Genomic DNA, 22,250 nt, shown 5'->3' with positions numbered 1-22,250 from the left:
CTACACAAAGGAGGTTTAAATTTGACTATTAGGTAAGGACTCAAGAGTCAGATTTAAAAGAATGGGAGTGGTGTGGTTTGGCATGGTTCATGGGTACTGTGTCTCTACTTAGCTTTTAGAAAGCTACATAAGGTCAGAAAAGGGTCAACCACAGGCATTATCCTGCCTTAGGAAGCCAAACTGCCTAAGAGTCTTGCCTCCTGAATCTCTCTCAGCTCTAACCATCTAAGAAAAGCATACAGAAGAAGCAGACAACCCAGTAATCCAGGCACCTCTAACTACTGTTTGGAAGGCAGCTGATAAAACTTTCTAAATGTCCTTGTAATAGTAAGGTATCTGGTAAGCCATTGCAGACCACAGTTCTAATCTTACGACAATGACCTTCAAAAGTTTAAATATAAAGTTTTCAAATGACCTTGAATTTCATCCGAGGCAATACCCAATATAAATGAAAACGTGACTATTCATTGTGTACAAATGTTCATGGCAACACTATAATAGCCAGAAAGTGGATAGATTTCAGGTGTGCATCAACTAACGAGTAAAGAAATGATGGGTTACTCATACTGTAGAACATTATTCATCCCTAACGAAGACTAAAGTACTGATTCACACTGAACTAAGGATGAATCTTAAAAACATTGCACTAAGGCCAAAGAAATCAGGCATGAAAGATCATGAAGTGAATGTTTCCATCCATAGGAAATGCCCAGCACAGGCAAATCTATGGAGACAGAAAATAAGTTAACTGTCAGAGATGGGCATAGCAGTGGTGGGTAAGAGGTTGAGGAAATTACTTCTAATAGTGTTTTTTTTTTCTTCTGAGAGATACAAAAATATTTTTAAAAACCCTTACATTGGTTGCAACAATCACACGGTCCTGTGAAACATGCTTAAAAACCCAATTAATTTGACATTTTAAGTAAGTAAAGTGTATGGCATAAGAATAACACTTCAACAAAACTACTACTAAAAAATGCCAAGATGAAATTTTGGTACTTAATATAATGGATTATTATTGTTACCATTGACTTTTCAGGTTATCCAAGGATTGATTTTCGGTTTGACATTGGTTATTATTTTATTTGTTAAGATGATTTCATGTTCCAGACTGACCCAGAACTAACTCTGTAGTTCAAGCTAGTGTTGAATTCTCTATCCTTGCTCAGTTCTCTGAGTACTGGAGTTATAGAGCATCCCTGATAGCTGACCATTTGAATATTTTAGTAAAAGATGTAACAGCAGGTTTTGATGCCCCATTCTTATTACCTCAGTATACACTTTTATAGGCAACCATTGCTCCCTGGAGGCACTGTAACTCACTCTTTGAGGGTTTTCTTGGTGGCTATGCATACTGAATCTGGAAGCTCCCCAGTAACTCAGTGGGGATAACTGAAGAGTGAAGAGTCTTCCCGGCTCACAAACAGGATTGAATTCCAGGCTTGTAAGCACACCTGCTGTACCATTATTCCATGCCTTGTTATTTTTCATTATTTTTTGCTTATTTTACATACCAACCACAGTTTTCCCTCCCTTCTCTCCTTCTGTTCCCTCCCTCCTTCCTTCTACCCCCCCCACCATCATCCTCTCCTCCTCTGAATCAATTCAGATGGGTAAGGCTTCTCATAGGAATCAACATATCAAGTTGAAGCAGGACCAAACTCCTCACCCATGCCTCAAGGCTGAACAAGGCATCCTACAATAAGGAATAGGTTCCAAAGAGCCAGTTCATATATAAATGGCCCTGGTCCCACTGATAGAAGCCCCACAAAAGACTAAGCTATACAACTGTCACCCAGATGCAGAGGTTCTAGGTCGTCCCCATGCCAGCTCTAGCTGTCCATCCAGAGTAAAGTCCATGAGCTCCCACAAGCTCAGGTCAGTTATTTCTGTGGGTTTCCCCATCATGATCTTGAACCCCCTTGTTCATATAATCCCTCTATCCTCTCTTCAACTGGCCTCTTGAAACTTGACCCACTCATGTCTCGTTTCTTATCGGCACTGTTGGGTTCACTTCACTCGTAAGGTCCTCAGATCCTTCTCAGGGTCTGCTTCTAGGAGAACCTGAACCAAGTTTTATGTTCTTTTTTTTCTCTTTTCAAATAATATTCATAACTTCCTTTACCAAAGAAATATGAAAGGATAGTTCATCCAGTCCCTAAACAGATAGTTCTGAAGTTTGGGGTTTAAAAAACCAAAAAGACAGAGACAGAAAGATTGGAGTTAGACTTTGTTGGTTTTGTGTTACCAACACTGAGCTTCCCTAAATGACCTAAGAACTACTAACTAGCCTGCATGAGAAATGTGATGGCCCTGGTACCAGGATCTCTGGAACCACTTTCTATCCCTGAGGGTTCTTACCAGAAAATTCTGGAATTTCAGTCCTAGAAGTCCCTAAAGCAATGTAAGGAGTGAACAACTACAACACCCCACCAAAACACCATGGATGGCTTCAAGGGAGCAGAGTATGGAGTGGAGCTGAGAGATGTAGCTAAAAGTTAGTGCATACAGAACCTTCTATCCCCTATAGGGTGTGGAATCATATTTTCTAATGTATATTATCTTCTTAATACATAATATAAATTACTTTCTTGATCTACAACCTTTAGGCTAAATGCATTTCACAACCGAATTTCAAATTTGAGAGACAAAATAGTACACAGATGCCTATTATAAAAAGTCTTAGCAAGAAATGAGAAAGCCATTATGAAATAACCTGCACTCAAATCTTCTATAAACAAGACACATCAATTTTGGTGAGGTTTTGCTGAAAACTTTAAATCTTTAGAACTCTGTGGGTTTGAGAAACTCATATATATTGTTATGTCTTGTATTCTGGTAGATTGGAGCCATAGCTGTCATCAACTACTGAGGATGTCAATGTATTTTAAAAATGGCACAAAAGGACAGAAGAAAAATGAGGATATTTCTTTTATTATAAATATAATCTTCTTAGCCCTCTTGGTGATTGCAAAATAACTGTAACCTAAAAGACACTCTTTAATCTTTAGGAACTCTAATATATTAAAGTAGCTCAGAAAAGAAAGACAGCACAGAAAAAAGTTCAAATGTAATTCAAAGACCAAAGCTCTAAATTTTATCTCTAAAAATGATTCAAAAAGTCTCATGATGTAGCTCAGTGGCAGAGCATTTGTCTAACATGCATAGGCCCTAGGTTACATGTCCAGGGCTTCAAGAAATAAAAAATTCAATGATCCAACTGATACTTACTGGAAGCCTGCTATGCATCAGGCACTGTAATTCCCTTCCCACTGAAAATTACAGTAGAGAAGACAAAATATTATGGAACAAGGTGACATGGGAAAGCAGAACTTTGGGGATATAATATAATGTGCACAGGACTGTCAGATAAAGAGACTCCCAAAGTGGTCTTTAATTCAGAAGAATGCTCAAGAGGTATCTGAGTTTGAGTAGAGAGAGAAGAATGCTAGAAAAGAATTCTGTATGAGAGAACAGCCATATTATTCAAGGACTGGAGACATAACTGTCAAGCCAAAGAATAAGAAAACCCCTGTAAACATGGGCTGCTCAGATGGCTTGGGAAGGGGTAAGGGTCAACATGTGAACTAATTAGTCTTTCCTTTGAATAATTTTGTTTGCTTCTTATCTGAAAATAACTGTGTTCTGTAACTTAAATGGGTTTTTGTTTGCTCATTTTACTATTAAAAACAGATTGTTTTTGTTCAGAATAAGATTGTCTTAGATGGGAAAACTTGGAAGACACTGAGTTAAGTGAAAAAAAACAGACAATAAGCAACAGAAACTGTATAATTCCACTCATAATGAGGACCCAGTATAGCCAGATTTATGGAGATCAAAAGTAGAATAATGGTTGTAAAGGGCTGTTTGGGTGAAGTAATAGGAAGTTTGTGTTTAATAGGTAGACTTTCTGTTTGAGAACATGAAAGATTCCTAAAAATGTATGGTGGTAGTTCATACCAATGTGAGACCACTGTACTGTATATTTTGATGGTTTATCAATGAGAAGACTCTGGTGAGAACAGCGATATATAGATGGAGCGCTAGATCCAAAAAGCACATTAGAGAGACAGAAAGAAGCTTGCAGGTTTAAAGTATACTATGAAACTAGGAGCCATGGTTGTTTAGAACTAATAGGAGGAGACAAGAACATAGTTAGAATAATTGTCTGAGTTAGTACCAAAACAGACCCTCAAACAAGGGATTGGGAAGAACTGATGAATTTGAAAGGTGGCCTCTAGAAGCTTTCATAGGAGTCTGGAGAGGAGAAAGAAAAAAAGATAGCCAATATAGGTGGTAGTATTGAGTTTGTTGGTACTGTGGGCAGCCAGAAGCCTGATTTATTCTGTGTAGTAGATGAGGACACTAGGTTTGAAAGTTTTGGTGCTGAAGATGGAACCTAGGGCCTCAGTGTTCTAGGCAAGTAATCTATTAGTATGCTTTATCTGTAGTCTGGTGCACTGTGTTGTTTATACATCCAATCATGTCAGTCATAAACTGACAGCTGCGCCTGGGGGAATCAAGTCCATCTGCTGGCCTACATTTGAGTATGGCTATAAGAGGTTCCAGCAGGCACAGAAATCCATCAGGCAAACACCAGACCCGCAGAGCCAGAATCTCTACTTCGGTGTATGCAAATGGGAGATCGGCTCTTCCCAGAGCTGTGGCAGTCCAAGGGTATTAGCTAAAAAGCAAGGTTCTTGGCTTGGAAACTGGCCTGGAGGTGATTGTTGATGCCTAAACAGGAAATTGCAGCAGCAAGTGAAATGGTACTGAGAAAGATGAGCAAGCTACCTGGCAAAGCAGATGAAAGGGGTACCCAAGGATCACAGAGGAAAGCAGGAAACTCTTATCATAAGGGTGACAAGAAGAGATTTTTTTCCCCAGTGCCCAGTGAATACAGCGAATAAGAATCTGGAAGTTCTTAGAATGTGGGAATTAGTTTAGAAAAAATTAGTTAAATAACAGGCCTTAGACACCAAAGATAGAGGAACCAATATTCAGCTTGACAGTTGTGTAAGCTAAATAGATATTTCCAATCTGTGTTTTCACCCTTTATGTCTTTCTGACTTTCCACAATTCATTTGTGAATTATGTTTTTATCAAAACTTAAACCACTATCTAGAGAAATGCATTTGTTTGGGGAGACAAATTAATTTTGCTTTTCTTATGTACACAAATATTATATATGTTTAAGGTCCTTAGAAATACCATGCAGACGTCATTGTTACTACCTTCTGCAGATGCATTTTGATTATTATTTACAGGAAGCTGTGACTATTTTTAGAAACAAGCTTAAACAAACTCTCACTTTAAAAATTACCTGAAAGTATCATTTTTCAATGTCATTAATGTCTTTATCCTCTTTATTTTTAAAATGTTAGAAAAAAGTGCTATAATTTTGTGTATTAAAGTACACTAATATGGAGATTGGTTTTAAAGTCTAAGAGTCAACATTTTTTTCAGATCCTAGGAAAAGACATTTAAATATGTTAAAGCACACATCTATTTACTTGAAACTTAAAAGTTACCAATGCTTTTCATTTTGCAGACTAGTTTTAAATTTCCTCTCCAACAATCCTAAATGTACAAGCCTCTTTTCAAAGGAATTCATGTTTAGGGAAGGAAGCCAGATTTAAGAGATATCTGAGGCTGAAATTTATCCTCCAAAGAGCACAATAGGAGAAAAAACTAAGAGCTTTAGCAGTTTTAGCTGCCTTTCGTTATTTTCTTCTCAGAAACCAAGACCAAGAAATAAAGAAAGCACCTGGTCCAAGTAAACATTTTGTCTGTAGACAAAACGCTTTTGCCTGACTTACCTACCTGGCATCACAACAGCTTTGTGCTTTCTTTTATTTCTCAGATATGTCCAATGGAAGTTCAATACAGCAACCTAGCAGGCAGATTGATCTCCACCAAGCTCACTTTCCCCTTGGACACATCTCTGTGAAATCAGAGAGAGGGGACTGAGGGACAAAAAAGGGAACACAGGCAGTGTGTCAATTAAGAGCACGTGATCTTTGTCAGCTGCTGACTGCTCCTGTGTGCAGCCACGTTCTGATAACGAGAAAGCCACTTCTGTGATAATCTGTTTGTCTCCTTCTGAGGCTGAAAATATCACCCCATGGTGAAAACAATGAAAAGCTAGCAGAGGACAGAGAACTTGATTTTCAGCCCCCTGTTTTTGTCCTGATGTAAGATCCTTCATGGGACCAAGAAACCTCTTCTATTTGAAATGAACACTTTCGTGTATGCACCAACAACAAAAGGTGCAAGAAATATAATTTCACATGAGTGTGTGTGTGTGTGTGTGTGTGTGTGTGATGCTGGAACTGTTTCCTGGTTGTTCATTCCTAGCATATATCATGAAGACAGCATCCAGTTAAAGTTTTTAAATGAAAGAACAATGACAGATAGCACAGAATATTGCTACCCAAGAGTTGGATGAAGAATAAATAGAAGAGTCTCAACCATAGGACCAGACGTTTTCTTTTATACACACCTTTATAAATACTGTAAACAATGTCTGGGATTTTTTTTTCAGTCTGAGACCAGAATCTTCAAAGTGCTAGATGGTTAATGCTAATAGTCTAGACCCAGGGCATTGCATTTGGTGGGATATGGAAAAGACTGATTTGCTCTTTCTCCCTCTCCTTCACCTCCACCCTCTCTCAGAAGTACACATGCACACACCCACTGTTGAGGAATTGAACCAAGTGCTCTTTCTAATGGACTTTAAATAATGGTGAATTCTAATCATGGTTTTCCCCAATCGTATTCAAGGTAATGAACTTGTAAGAAAAGTTCTTGTCTCTCAGCTGCTCCATACTTCAGAGTCCTGAGTACTTTGCTTTGGGTCCCCTTTCTATCCTACTGGTCATCACTTACAACGTGTCACCATCAAAGGAGTTATCCTTCTCAGTGACTGTGGCCAATTGAAACACACACCACTATTTAGAATATTTCCAAACCAAAGAGAGTTGTTGCTGTATTTATGAATCTTACAGAGGGGTCTATCTGCCATTCCTGAACATAGGACTGGGTAGTTTTTTCCTCTGCCCAACTATAAAACCAATAGCTAATTTATTTTTTTAAAGATGCTGTTCTTCTGGATCTTAAATTATTTGCTGAATCAAGCAGAGAGCTCTGTCTTAGTCTCAGTGCCTACTTTCTCAAAATGTTAAAATACAGGGCTGAGGGCATAGCTCAGTGGTAGAACATATATGAGGTCCTTAGGTTCAAGATCAAGCACCACCCTGCCCTCTCTCTGACAACATTACAATCATTTTTAAAGACTAAAATCAAAAGGTTATCTATGGAAATTCTACAATACAGTAATCATTTTCTATCCTTCTTGTCCATTTGCTCAAATCCCTCAAACATAAACAATCCTTCAACCAAGGACCTTCAATCTGTGAGTCTAACCACTTGAACCTACCAATCAAGACTCATTATCTTCCTTCTCATTATATTATCCATTTTATAGTCAGCATCTTCAGTTCCTGTGGAAATTCTTATAGGATGCTACATGAAAATGGTGGTAGGATAAGGGGAAAACATAGATATGCACCCATAGTACTATTTCCCAGGAACAAAGATCAGAGTTAGTTCAAATATCATGGTCCAAGATACATGGACAGACCTTGACCTTCTGTATCCAGTTTCACTATTTCTTTCATAACTTCACTACCATAGCTTTCTCTAATAAGTGAATAAAGCTATATTTGTATCATTTCCATGTCAAAGGACCTGACTCTACTTTAAAACAGCTCACAAATCTGAGAGAAATAGAATCTCTGAAACACATTTGAGCTGGTATAGAGACCAGCATCTACATATCATCTTGCACTGGGAATTCTAAGGGTTCAAAGAAAGAACACCTGGAAAGAAAGAGGCTAAGCACTATCCCTGGGACTGATCAGCTCCTTTCATGCCTTTAATGGCCTCTACCTTCAAACTGGCTGAATCTGCTTCATGATAAGAATATCTCATGACATAGATCAAGGATGCTGCTCGACCATTATCTGTCTAGATTAGGGCTCCTGGCAAACAGCCTCAGAGAAAGGTTTGGATATGGAAACCTTATCAGGACTGGACATGTAGAAAAACAGGAGGCATTTTGCTGAGAGGGGGATTCAACTGAGACACAATCATAACAGGGAAATCAGAGAGCAACTCTATACATGCGATTTCAGAGTTCCCTCGATTGAGACAAGGAGGTCAGTCCTTTATGCCACCACTCTGGTGTCTTCAGGAAAGGGAAACACTCATGCATGAGTCCATTTCCTCCAGCCACGGGCAATTTCCAGAGAAATTTTCAAATGTGGGTCAGTAGCAGTTGGCATTCTCAGCCCATTCCATATGGATCTTTAACAGCATACTACATCACCCATTACCCTGCCATTTTAAATTCAAAGAATAACCAAAATTTCAATGCTGTAAGTATATTAACCCTAGATTTACATTTTAGCCACTTAAAGGTATATTTGAGACAGTAATATTTGAATGGGCTGGTGATCTCTTCAATAAACATTGACAAGTTTTCCTTCAATGTCTCTGAGGCCCTTAAAGTAAAGCGGCCGTCCCCCCAATCCTCCCACTCTGCATGCCAATGTCTCTTCTAAACTACATAAACATGTCTCTCTCAGCACACTATCCTTCCAGAACTTCACCTGTTTCGTTACCTCTCTCTGCTTAGCGTATATTTCAAAGGTATTGCCCATCCATATCCTTACACTAGCTCGACATTTGGTAAATAGTGTACCCAATAGAGGTTTGTTGGGTAAACAAAGTAGCCAAACAATGAACAAATGAGCTAACTTAGTTTTGTCCCCCATAGAAACTACAACAAGTGAAAACACACTTGATGAAATGAGAACAACTCATTTTAATGCACACCTTTATGTGAGCTTATCTTTGGTGCTTAGCAAGGACTGTTTGACTATTACTGACTAGCATAGCATAAAAGGGCCATTCTCAGTCAGCTGCATCTCCCCTAAGTACACTAAAATCTGTCATGGGATTTGAATGTAAACTGGAGAAGAGATTAAAATGTAACCACGAAACAGCTGTTTGATCAGCTGTTATGATAGGCTGTGGATGAAGCTGTTTTTCCATCTTATCTAGACTGGTAAAAATAATTAGTGACAGAAAATGGTTGTTTATAATGCTATCTTCTTTTCTGTAACAAAACATATCAGTTAATTAATGAGGACAGACATCTAGAAGAACAGGATAAATTATATCCAATATTTTAAAAGTTATAAATATATGTTCATAATGAGACATTGCAGACATAAGATGTTGACTGCACATTTATAGATGGAAAATTTTGAAAAAAATGAATCTGTTTATGACTTTTACTATCAACAACTTCAATGCATTACAATTCAGATTTGATAAATAATCATGGGTTTCTTTATGATGTACCATGGATGGGAAGAATGCTGATTTCCTTTTTAATTGACTAAGAAACTCATTACTAATATAAATTGGTGCAATTTTCCTGAGGTGACAATTTAAAAATACTGAAGGAATACCTAAAACTTATTTCTAAGAATTTCATAAAGAAATAGAATTTATATGTATGATAGCTTTCTCTAAATGACAAGAAAAATCCACCAGTGTTCAATAGACGATGCATTAAATAAGTTATTATACAGTAATATGGAGAATTCTTACAAAGTTTTCAAGATAATGTGGAATCCCAGAATTCAGAGGTGGTAGGACAGAAAAACCTCCAATTTGAGACCATCTTAGACTACATAGTCCACTTAAGTCCAGTCTAGGCTAAGGGAGTTCCAGGTAACACTGGACTGTACAGTAAATTCCTGTATTAACAAAACCAAACAAATGTAAGAACCCTATCATATGAGGGAAGAACATGCAATATGTAGATAACCCAGTGTGATCTATGGAGTCTTTTACTTGTGGGACATTTAGAGAAAGAGAAGAAGCCAAGTCTGCTGGAGCACTGGGACTAGGTAGGAAGGAGGATTCAAGCCAGATGGAGTCCCAGCACTAAGAACGGAAGTGGGCAGGAGATCCCACTCATAACCCAGAAGCCAAGCTATCTCTAATTGACAACTTTAATTAGAATTTTTCAAATGAAAAATTAGTTTTCTCTAACAGACTCTTACTGGGTATGTTAGCTCCCAGCCCAGCAGTGAATGACCAATACAAAATGAAATAAATGGTAGTTTTGGATATAATAATTTTGGTCATATGGTTTTGTTTGGGCATTATTTTTGAATCTTACTGGTTTTTTTGCTTGTATGTCATAGTTTCCAGTTTTGTACCTTTATGGGTTGTGTGTGTGTGTGGTGTGTGTGTGTGTGTGTGTGTGTGGTATTTTGTGTTTATTGTGCTTTGTTTGTGTTGTAGTAGTTCGTTTGCATTTTATTTGCCTGAGAGAGAGAGAGAGAGAGAGCGAGAGAGAGAGAGAGAGAGAGAGAGAGAGAGAGAGAGAGAGAGAGAGAGAGAGAGAGAGAGAGAGAGGCATGGAGTTTTATGGGTGTGGAGGTAGGGAAGATCAGGGAAGGAAAATGGAAATTATAATCAGTATATTTTATTGTATGGATTTTCAATAGAGATAAATACATAATAGAAATATTTAAGCATTCATAACGTTATTAATTTAAAATGGGTAGTAATGAGTATATAATAAAGAATTTCCATGAAGAAAATGCAGATTGAAGCAGTAAGAGTTGGTAGTTTTATGAGTTTTAATTATACCTGACTTTCATTTCCTTCCTGCCATTTTCTGTAAATTAATAAATTTTCAACAAGTATGTATTATTTCTATGGTTTCCATTATTAAAAATATTCCCAACTCTCTAAATTGTTTTTAAAGTATAAATCACAAAGATGGGATGACTTCAACCTTTCATTTATTTAAGTAGCATTGTTTCTTCAAACTTCTGAAGGTATTCTGGTTACTAATTAAATTGGCTGTTGATATTTCATTTCATCCTTCTGTTAGACAACAAAGAATATTCTCAATAGTTTGCGGCTACAATGTAAGAAAAACAGTAATAACCCACAGGAGTGTGATAAAGATTAAAAGCATAATGCTATTTGAGATAGAAACACAAATGAATGTATAAGAGAAAAAAATAGCCTCGCCTCCAACTGATGAAGCCATGACTCCACATTTAATATGAAAGAATTGTTAGGAATGTTGCACAGATTGATTAAAAGGAGCGAGGATGCTGGGACTAGGAGCAATGACACAATGACACCTTCGTCATTGTGCAATTCTGGAAAATGCTGGTGATGAGCAAGCCAGAATGAAATCATGATTAGAGAAAAAACTGACACAAGATTAAAGGCTTAAACATTCAACACTTTAGATGCCATTTAACACTATATGATAAGATGACTAATATATGATAAGTTGCATACAAGTAACAATGAATTCTATTGATTTAACTCGATTTTGGGGGGCTATGGAAGACTAGGGATCTGGAGACAAATAATAGTGTGTCCCTAATTTTGACCAGTTTGCATTAAGATGAAGATTCACCAATCTTTAATCAGATCATTTGTCTTTGAAGACATTGTCTCATGTATGCCAGGCTGACCAGAGATTCACTGTGTAGCTGAGGGTGCTTGTGAACCTCCAATCCTTATGTTTCCATGTTCTAAGCACTGTGAATAGAAGTTAAGAATCACCATGGTTGGTTTATGCAGTTCTACACATGGAATCGGGGACATTGTGCATGATAGGTAATTATTGTACAAACTGAGCTTCAGCCCCAGCCCTTAACAGATAATTGAAATATAGCTTAGTAGATGAGATGCAGTAATACAGAAAGACATGGGACACTGCCAACATGATAAGTAATCATGTCCATCAAACCTAAAGCTGAAAGTGAAGTTATAGGCTGTTCGTGCACAGGGTCATATGCAACTGTATACATTCCTTTCGTGCTGGGTCCTAGCTAATACCTACCACTGCACTTTTATCTTCTCACCTGTAATGATTTAATACCACTAATTTTATATACCTTTTAAGTTGGAGACATTTTAATTTAAAGCATATCAATCACCATATATGAGAGTTTGAACATTAATAAAAATAGATGTATGGATTTACACAATTTGGGTGGTAACACAACATTTGTCATTATCGATATCTGGAGACGATACTATTGGCAATGAAATGTTGTTATATGGACTTCACTGTGTCAGTGCTACTGGAGGCCAATATCTTGAAGAAACAATCTAGAAACTAAAGTGTCTGTTCAAGTTCACCACATAAATCAGAGACAGAGGCCACTAGCATGCTTTATTTTGTCAAAAATGTTGATATTATTAGAACAATTAAGTTTCTCAGTTGAATACTGTGGTATTTAAAACAACCTAAATATGTAGAGATCAGAGAATGTAATTGCCCCACTAAAATCTTCTGAGAATTTGTACACTTGCAACCATGTGAATTAATGAATGATATCAGAACAGAGTTAACTATTATCATTCCACAGCTGAACATGGTGGCACACACCTGTAATCCCAGTGTCTAGGAAGGTGAGACCAGAGGATCTCAAGATTAAGAACAGGCTAAGCATCAATGTGAGATTCTGTGTCCAACGAAGTTATTGTTGTAGAAAAATGGCTGCACTAGATAAAGGTTAAAAGACTGAAATCTGCTTCTCTGATAATGATATTTTCCAAAGGAGAAGAGCTGCAGCAGAAAACGGGGCCAATCCTAACATTAATATCTGCAGGCATCAAATCAATTCTAAGTCTTTATATAGCAATATGTTTTGGGTTTATAGTATTTGTCATATTTATGTTTTAGATATATATTTCAAAGTGAGTTAAAGCTTTTTCTTTAAATTCAATCACTGGCTTCATATATCATCTGTATATGTGAGGAAAATACACAGTGCTTGCAAGCAGCATTCTCCTTCTTAATACTCCTTGGTGTGTGTGTGTGTGTGTGTGTGTGTGTGTGTGTGTGTGTGTGTGTGTAGACACAAGCTAATTTTGCAAGTCAATTTCTCAATCTACTACTGGGTAAGTTGTCACTTTGTGAGCCTGAAAACCAAGATACTGAGCATCTTTGGATATATGCCTAAGAGTGGAATTGCTGGGTCTTGTGGTAGACTGATTCCCATTTTCCTGAGGAATCTCCATACTGATTTCCAAAGTGGGTGTACGAGTTGGCACTCCCACCAGCAGTGGAGGAGTGTTCCCCTTTCTCCACATCCTCTCCAGCATAAATTGTCATTGGTGTTTTTTTAGCCACCCTGACAGGAGTAAGATGGTATCTCAGAATTGTTTTGATTTGCAGGAAGGTTGAGTGGGGGTAGAATAGGGGGAGAACAGGATGAGAAATACCACAATAGAGGGAGTCATAGGTTAGAAGAGAGATCTGGCACCAGTAAGACCTCTAGTGATCTAAAGGGATGACACCAACTGGCAAGCTAAGCAATAGTGGAGAGAGACCACCTCGAATGCCCATTCCTGATAATGAACTTGATGTCTATAACCATCCTGGAGCCTTCATCCAGTGACTGATGGAAGCAGAGGCAAACACCCACAGTTAAACACTGAACTGAACCCATGAAACCTAGTGACTGAGAGAGAGGAACCATGAGCAAATTGGCAAAGAACGGACTGGCAAAACCAGCAGAGACAGCTGATCTGAACAAGGGGGAGCTCTTGGACCCCAGACTGATAGCTGGGAGGCCAGCATAGGACTGATGCAGACCCCCTGAGTGTGAGAGTCAGTGAGGAGGCTGGGCAACCTATGGGGCCCTGGGCAGTAAATCAGTGTTTATCCCTGGCATACAAATGGACTTCGTGTGTCCATAACACAAAGAGGGATGCTCTCTCAGCCTGGACTCTTAGGGGAGTGCCTGGACCCTACTCTGAGTGAAATGACAGACTCTAGATATCCCCTATGCGGAAGGAAGTAGGGATAGGGTGGGAATCTGGGGGGATGGTGGGGGGATGCGGGAGGAGGGGAAGGATAGGGAACTGGGACTGACATGTGAAGCAAGCTATTTAAGGTTAAAATAATAAAAAAGTTTAAAAAATTAGCCGGGCGGTGGTGGCGCACGCCTTTAATCCCAGCACTCGGGAGGCAGAGGCAGACGGATCTCTGTGAGTTCGAGGCTGGCCTGGACCGATAGCCTCCGAAACAATACAGAGAAACCCTGTGTCGTAAAAACCAAAAAAAAAAGTTTAAAAAATTAAAAATACACAAGTAAAAGAAAAAAGTTGTTTTTAAACACCACTATTTGTACTGCATATAATAGTAATGATTTTTACAGTACAAAGATGAGTGCTCTTTTTTGTAATACTTACATGTTGAAAGTGCTTTTAAAAATGTGTTTTAACTGAAGTAGAATGGCATCACTTTCCTCCTTCCTTACTCCTTCTAGCTCCTTCTAGCTGTCCTCCCTCAGACAAATATACACCATGAATTCCAGTGGGTTTTAGAAAAGGGAGAAAGTAAAAGCTCTCTGTCCCCAAAGTAAAGCGAAGCAAATCACAAGCCTTCTTTCTAAACGTCTGGAAACTCAGAAAAAACTAAAACAAAACAAAAACCGTTGTGAGTCACAATGGTACGTGGAAAGACAGTGTGCTTCATCGCGATATTTGCACATAGCAGAAAGTTTACCTGATCCCATCCCTTCTCAAAAAAAGTATACCTGATCCCATCCCTTCTCACCTTGCTCTCACATCCCCGTGTCCTTCCTTTCCTGCAAGTACCCCCTTCATACTTTCAGATGCTTTTAAAACTAGTTTTTCCCCTGCTTTATTTTTCATGGAAGCAGTCTTTTCCTTCCCCGCTCACTGAGAATTAACTTCCTAGTGCACATTCTGAATCATTTAGGTTTTAATTTTTCTTCATTTTCATTAGTTAGTAAGCTGTCCTCTCTAGTGAAAAACAGAAATGCAGAAGCAAGTGATGAGAAGGTTAAGCAAAATCACTCAGGTGGGCACCAAGAAACAGGGCTCACATGTGGTTCGTGTGCCAGCCATCTAGCCTGAACATTTCCATGCCTTTTCTGTTTTTCCTTGGCTGAGATACACAAATTTCCAATCAAATTATCAAATTATAGATACTTCTGAACATTTTGGCTTCAGGAGAATGTCTCATTTTTTTTCTTTTCAAGACAGAGGATGAGGTGGCTTGATTGTTAATCCCAAAGGCACCCCTGCCCACAGTGTTCCTGAACTCATGATCTCTTATGAACATGAATAGCAGTCCCTATCCAAGCTAGTCCCACCAGAAGACAGCCAGTTCACTCTTGTAACCATGTAGACCATTCACCCACCACATGTTGGATTTAGAAGTCTGGTTCATGCTCCTCCAAGGGTCTCAAGCAAGTACCTCCTGCCTCTCCATTCCCAAGCCTAGCAAAATCTTTCTCTTTTCTGTTTTGAGAAGCTCTTTCTTTGCTTTTATTTTGGTGATTGAGTAGGATCTACTCCAGACTTGCAAGATAGTTCCTGTGGCTGCAGGAATCCAAACATTAAAATTGAAACTGCTGTGCTGCCTGCCAGTTCCAAGTCAGAGATTGAGTTTGCCCTGCCAAATTTGGGGAAATGAAAGACCCATTCCTTCCATGGGAGGGAATCACTTATAATCAGACATTTCTAAAGAGGTATTCCTCAATTGCACAGAACATTTTAAGCATAAAAAAGGAAGTTATATATTAACTAGCTATACCCTCAGTGTGCCTCTCTGTTTATCCTAAAGGGAGCGATTAAAATTTGCTGACAGCTTTAAAACTTATCAGAATTATCAGGCTGCCCCAAGTTTAATCATTAGCAAAGTTTAAAAAACAGAGTGGAATTTGGAAACTGTGAAATATAAACCATTGTGTCAATTGCTTCCTAAGTGATTATACTGAGTGAGTATACTCTCCACTTGGCTTGGGTCATTTCTTCCATGGCAACGGCTTTAATTCTCTCCATGCACATCTGTGGCACCAATTTCCTACTCCAAGTACCAACTGCTAGATTTCTGTTCAGGTGACTTCCCATAGCTTCCCTGTTCAGCTGTCCTGACTTTCCCCAAACCTATCCTCTGTCCCCTTCAATGTCTTTTATGCCAGCACTGTCCCCTCATGCCCACTCATCTCACACATCGTTTATGAATTAAAAATGATCACAGTCACTCACTGCAGAAGATAATAAAATGCAAAAGGCTCTCCGCAATCCATCTCTAGTGACCTTTAAAAAAACTTGGACATTTTTAAAAATCAATTTTGCTATGTACCTTCCCTTGTAGTCCCTCTGCCTCAGCCTCCCAAATGCTGGAATTAGAGGCTTGTGCCACCAGACCAAGATCCCAACTGACCTTTTTAGTTTTGTTTCTGTCAGACCTCTTCCTCATTCTTCACACTAAAATTCTTTCTCTAAGAGGTTTTAATTTTAAAATTAAAGTATAATTACATCCCTTTGTCCCTCCAAAACTCCCATACCCATCCTTGATCCCTTTTCAAATCATGCCTCTTTTTTATATTTTTATATATGCATATATAATATGTACACTCATGTTTGTATATGCATACACATTCAAATGCATATATATAGAAATATAACCTGCTCAGCTTGTTTATTCAGGCCTGAACAATTGGATAACCTATTTGGAGACTCTTCTGTGGGGAAGACTGTTTTCCCCTACTACAAGCTCCTTAGTTGTTTATAGATTTTTGTTAAGGGGTGGGGACCCAGGAGATCAATCCCTTCCATGATAGCGTTTCTATATTGGTGTTGTACTTGTTCAGGTTTATTCGGCAGCCATATTGTTGAGGAATCATGGCTGAAGCTTCCCTGTCATGTCCAGGGGACACAATCTTACTTCAGATTTCCTGGTTCTTTAGCTCTTATAATCCTCTGCCCCTCTGAAATTCTGTTTCCTATGCTTCTATCATCTAGCCTGCTAATGAGTTCTGTTCATTCTTTGAAGACCAGTTCACTCATTTTGTTTGTGAAATATTCACAGATTCTGATATTTTCTACAATCACATTTTCTAGATTTTGTGTGTGTGCTACCAAAGCACCTGCCACAGGCCATTTTTATTAATTATTCATGACTGTCTTTCACATTTACTTGTGAGGATCCCAGGACCAACAACCCTGTGTTAATCTTTAATTTCCTTTGGGTAAGATGGGAGTAAATGTTTATTAAATGAAAGAATAGATACCTGCTTTCACACACACACACACAACAACTCCCTCATGTGTGTGTTTATATATGTGTGTGTGTACCTATGTATGTGTTGTATGAATATATCTGTATGTGTGGTTGTACGTGTATATGTATATGTGGTTATAGGTGTATCTATCTCTCTCTCTTTGTGTGTGTGTGTGTGTGTGTGTGTGTGTGTGTGTGTGTGTGTGTGTGTAAGGTAGAGGTCAATATTCAGGTGTTGTCTTTGTCTGTGTATTTTTTTTTGGTTTTTCGAGACAGGGTTTCTCTGTAGCTTTGGAGGCTGTCCTGGAACTCACTTTGTAGACCAGGCTGGCCTCGAACTCACAGAGATCCGCCTGCCTCTGCCTCCCGAGTGCTGGGATTAAAGGCGTGCGCCACCAACGCCCGGCTGCCTGTGTATTTTTTTAAGATAGGGTTTCTCACTGCCCTAGGTTTACAAATATGTGCCTTCATACTAAGCTGTTTTGTTTACATTTTTATATATTTTATAAGATTTTTTTTACTTTATGTGTACTGGTACTTGTCCGCATGTATGCACACCACAGAGGCCAGAAGGTGTTGGATCCTCTAAAACTGAAATTATACATATGCTATAAGGGTACTTGGGACTAAGACCGGGGTTCTCTGTAAAGGCCATCTCTCCAACCCCATCTACTGGTGCTTTTTTTTTAATTGATGATTTTTGACAACTTCATATATAGATGTATATACGTATCCACATTTTTGACTATTCTCTCACCACCATCCTCTCTTATCTCTATCAATCCCCACTTCACTGATTCATTGAAATCAGTCCCTTTCATGACTGTGGTTTTATTTTGTAATGCATTTATTTTTAATCGGGGCCATATGATTGACCAGTGGATTTGAACTACCTATTGGAGCCTGATAGGGTCATCAGCAAGCACTTAGCTGAAGGTAATGGTTTTTACCTCTCTCTGAATCTGTGAATAATAAAAAGTCCAGCAGTGAGTGGTAGGGACCCATGAATGTCTCCTCCATCCATAGCTGACACCGACGGGCCCATTCTTTTGCACATTTAGTGCATGCATCTGCAGCTGCTGTGTCTTCATGGTTTCAACTGCTATATCTTCTGCAATAGGTAACATTCCACAGACCTGCTCCCTGTCTCCAAGCTCTCACATTCTTTCCAGCTGTACTTTGCATGGGTTCTGGGGGAGGGTGTTGAACTCTGTCCTCATGCTCGTGTGGCAAATACTGCACTGACTGAGCTATCTCCCTAGTCTCTATCTTTTCAAAAATAATTTTTAATTGACAAACAAAATGGTGCTGAAATAGAGATGCAATTCAGTGGTGGAGCACTTTACTAAAATGTTTGCGCTCTGTGTTCCTTTCCCAGTACAGCAAGGGTACATATTTCCAGGGTACTGTGTGATATTTTGATATATTTATACACAGTGTAGTACTCCAATGAGAATAAGCATTTCCGTCTGCTCCAAACGTTGTTATTTTGGTAATGAAAATATTAATAATTCTTCTTTTTAGTTCTTGTTTTAATATATGGTGCATTTTGGGGGGTATATATATATATCTACCTTACTGCAACACAGACCATAAGAAATCATTTCTCCTTAGACTGTCCTTTAGATATCTCAACTCCCTTCTTAGCGTGATAGATCTTTTCTGTTGTTTAAGAAAGTGTCATGTTACGGGAGGCTGACCTTGAATTTTCAGTCCTCCTATCCTCCTGCTTCATCCTTCCCATCCCAGGGAATCTGAATGTGTGCTACCATGTGCAGCTGTCTTCCATTTTGACACCTTCCGTGCCCTGGATGTCATAGTTTAGACTTCTCAAAACCAGAGCTCACACTGTGCACTTGCCCTTGCCAATAGTCCTGAAATCTGACTGGTCAGCTGGTGTTATTGGCAAGTAGTACATAAAACAGTTGAGTAAGTTCAGGCCTTCACCCATTGCTCTCATTAGAACAATATCCATTCCACACAAAATTCTGGAAAAAAGGAAGTCTCTTCATCATCTGCTTGTTTTGATCAGAGTTAATGCAGAGATTCATCGAGGTTTACGAAAACAGGTAAACCTTTATACACCTCTCCTGTGTAAATCTAGCACGAATAACTTCAGTGAGTTTAAAGGTTTGGAGCATAGACACTGGGGATGCAGCTAAGTGACAGAGGCCTTGAATGGTTTGGTGAAGCTGTGCGGGTTCTGCCTTCTGCACTAAACATACAAACATACTGCTCTTTTGGGCTTTTTGTTTGGTTTCTTGGTTATTCAAGAAGGGTTTCTCTCTGTGTACGTAGCTCATGTCATCCTGGAACTTGCTCAGCAGATCAGACGTTGAACCAAGAGATCTGTTTGCTTCTGCCTTTCTAGCTCTGGGAGTAGAGGTGCACCACTACCACACAAGCATACCGTTGCAGATTTGAAACATAAATCAGAAAGGCCAAACTAATGCAGAAGAAGTAGAGAGCCCATGAGGGTACTTTGGGAAAGTAAAGGACTTTAGTTAGTGGTCTGGAAAGAGGCTGAGTTCCCACAGGATAGAATGTTGAACAAGACAGTGTTTGGAGCAGTAATATTTGCTATGGCACCTAGGTGGGAACGCTTTTAAGTCCAAGCTTCTCTTGGAGAGAAAACACTTAAAAGCATTGCTCTGAAAGCTGAATGCGCACCCTCTCTTGCTACCTCAGCAAGTGTGTCCACACATCGAAGCATCTGAAGTGCCAGGCTGCTTGCCTGATGCGGGTAAAATCAACATGACTGGCTACACGGAGGTGTTAGCTCAAACTGTGACCCAAAGGTGAGGAGTGCTGCCATGAAAACACAGAGTCGAGATCAGCACCCAACATCCAATGCTTGTCATCCCTCTCTGGTTCCCAGAGAGTCAGGTCACCCTGACCTGTGCTCATGACAGGAAGAAAGGTCAGCTCCTGCTCCATATGGTCATTTAAGATCAAGTCCTTAAACAATTTGTCTACAGATTTTGATAGCACCTTCATTACAGTTCCAATAATAGGATCCTCTGGGAGTCTAGGTATCAGGTAAACTGCCCATGATAAGAGCATTGCTTAGTCTCATGATGGAGTCTGTCTGGCCTTCCTTAGAAAGTCCCATTCCTCACGGCCCCCAGCCCCACAATCGCAACTCTGATTTCTATGCTTCTTGTCCTTGCTGTGTCCACAGTCTCCTTATGGATGGGCAGTCTTTGTCCCCATTCTTACCAAATATGGGCTGGACTTGAGCCTAGTAGCAGCCTGGTCTCCCTACAGATACTCAAGAAGCCAATGCCAGGATGGGTGGAGCTAAAAGAAGCAATTGCCAAGAAGGCACTGTTGGCTCTGTTGAACTCATGGCAATTAGGGGGTCACAGAGAATTAGGGAAGTCTAAAAGATGCTTGGCAGCAGGATCTATGCCCTTTCCTTTTTCATGACCACTTGCTCAAATGACAACATAACATGTTGCTTGCCTTTTCTGAGTAAGTAATATGTCTAGGTTCATCTGGAACGAATTTCTAACCTTTGAGGGTCTCCCAACCCCAAGAAGTGTCTCCATCCTTCCAGTCCCTTTTCCCCTCAGTTGGAAAATTCCAGCAAACCTAGCAGCATTCTTGGAGGAAAGGTTCAAAGTCTAACACCAAACCCTCAACAGGCTTCCAGTCTCCCACTTGTGGCCAGGGACTCATTAAATCCATTCTGCAAGGAGAACAAAACCAGACAGTAGCTCAATTCCACCCACAGAGAACATCTCAGGTACACTAACAGTCAGGATTCTGGGATCGGCCTCTGCCCCTTTGCCTTGCTGGCCTCCCAGGAGCAGACCACTTGTCTGAGAAAACAGCAGGAGCTCACAGAGGCGACTGACCTGAAATGCCGCCCCCCACCACGATCACATCGTATTTGTTGCTCATGGTGCTCGCCAGGTTCCAGGCCCTTCAGTTGCGTTGGTTGCTAGAGTGTCAGGACCTCTGGTTGTACCCGCGCTGCGCACTGTCCCCTCTCAATAGCGCCTCGGCAGAACGGCTATAAGCTGGCTGGGTGCCTGGACTCTGAGCCCCGCCCGCCTGCTTGCCAAATCGCGCAAGCCTGGTGGAGCGCTCAACCCTCGCCCCCGCCCCCTCCCAGACAGTTCAGGCTTGGGGAGGGCAGACATGCTCGCTGAGACAGCGACCTGGAACCCTAAAGTCCTTCCCTTGAGTCAACATCCCGTTGCCTCCTGCAAAGAATTTTCCAATCAGTCTCGTGATCCCACTTTGCAACAGAGGGGCTGGAATGGCTTCTGATCAGGGTGAAGAATCCAAGATGGAGAGCCTTGCAAGTGACAAGCACTGTTTAAAACTGTGCAAGATTCCCGTTCAGCTTCACAGTGACCCATTTTACACAAGAAGAAAGCAGACAGAGTATTAAGGATATGCTGGAAACAAAAATTGTGTTTTAAAATGTCACGGGGGGATTAGAGAGATGACTCTAACAGAGGACCCATCTTCAATTCCCAACCCTCACAGCCATCTGTAATCCCAGTCTCAGGGGATCCCACAGCCTCTTCTGGCCTCCAGTGGGCACCAGGCATGCACGCTGTATTCATACATGCAGGCAAAACATCCATATACACACAAAAATTAAAATCACATCGTACCCCACAGATATGTTTGTTTCATATATGCCCACTTCCAGTAATAACAAGCAAGGGAAGGTAGAGTCCAAGGCTCACCTTATCGACCAAACAATTATCATTCCCAGCCCTAGTCATCTTCATTTCAATAATCTGCTCTGCCCCCCCACACACACAATGCCACTGCTTAGTTATCTGTAAAAGGCTACTCTAACATTTGATGAGGTACTTAGCATAAAGACAATTTCGCCCACTTTTACAAGACATAGAAAAGTCATCTTCAGGAGGCCTGGGGAAGGGTAGCTCAGTGGTAGAGTCCTTGCCTAGTCTCAGACAAGCCCTAAAATCCCCAGTATTGTTAAGGGAAATACTGCAACCAACTGCTTACTGAACAACCCAATGCATCTGAAGTATAAACCATGGAGGCTGGCTCCCAGAAAGCTGGTGATGGCAGGGGAGAAGTCCTGGACAGGCAAGTGTAA

General features: G+C 40.0%; 1 protein-coding gene across 1 annotated transcript in view; it reads right to left on the bottom strand.

Annotated features, from left to right (window-relative positions):
- Maob (monoamine oxidase B) overlaps positions 1 to 21,207 on the bottom strand; it is a 94,792-nt gene extending 73,585 nt beyond the window's left edge. Inside the window, exon 1 of the mRNA XM_040733705.1 lies at positions 21,022 to 21,207. Within this exon, the coding sequence (XP_040589639.1) occupies positions 21,022 to 21,067 (46 nt within the window). The 5' untranslated portion in view covers positions 21,068 to 21,207. The remainder of the gene's footprint in view (positions 1 to 21,021) is intronic.
- Positions 21,208 to 22,250: the final 1,043 nt, after the last annotated feature.

Source organism: Mesocricetus auratus, unplaced genomic scaffold (assembly GCF_017639785.1).
Source record: "Mesocricetus auratus isolate SY011 unplaced genomic scaffold, BCM_Maur_2.0 Super-Scaffold_100033, whole genome shotgun sequence".
Taxonomy (NCBI): Eukaryota; Metazoa; Chordata; class Mammalia; order Rodentia; family Cricetidae; genus Mesocricetus; species Mesocricetus auratus.
This window is presented reverse-complemented; position numbering and strand designations above follow the sequence as displayed.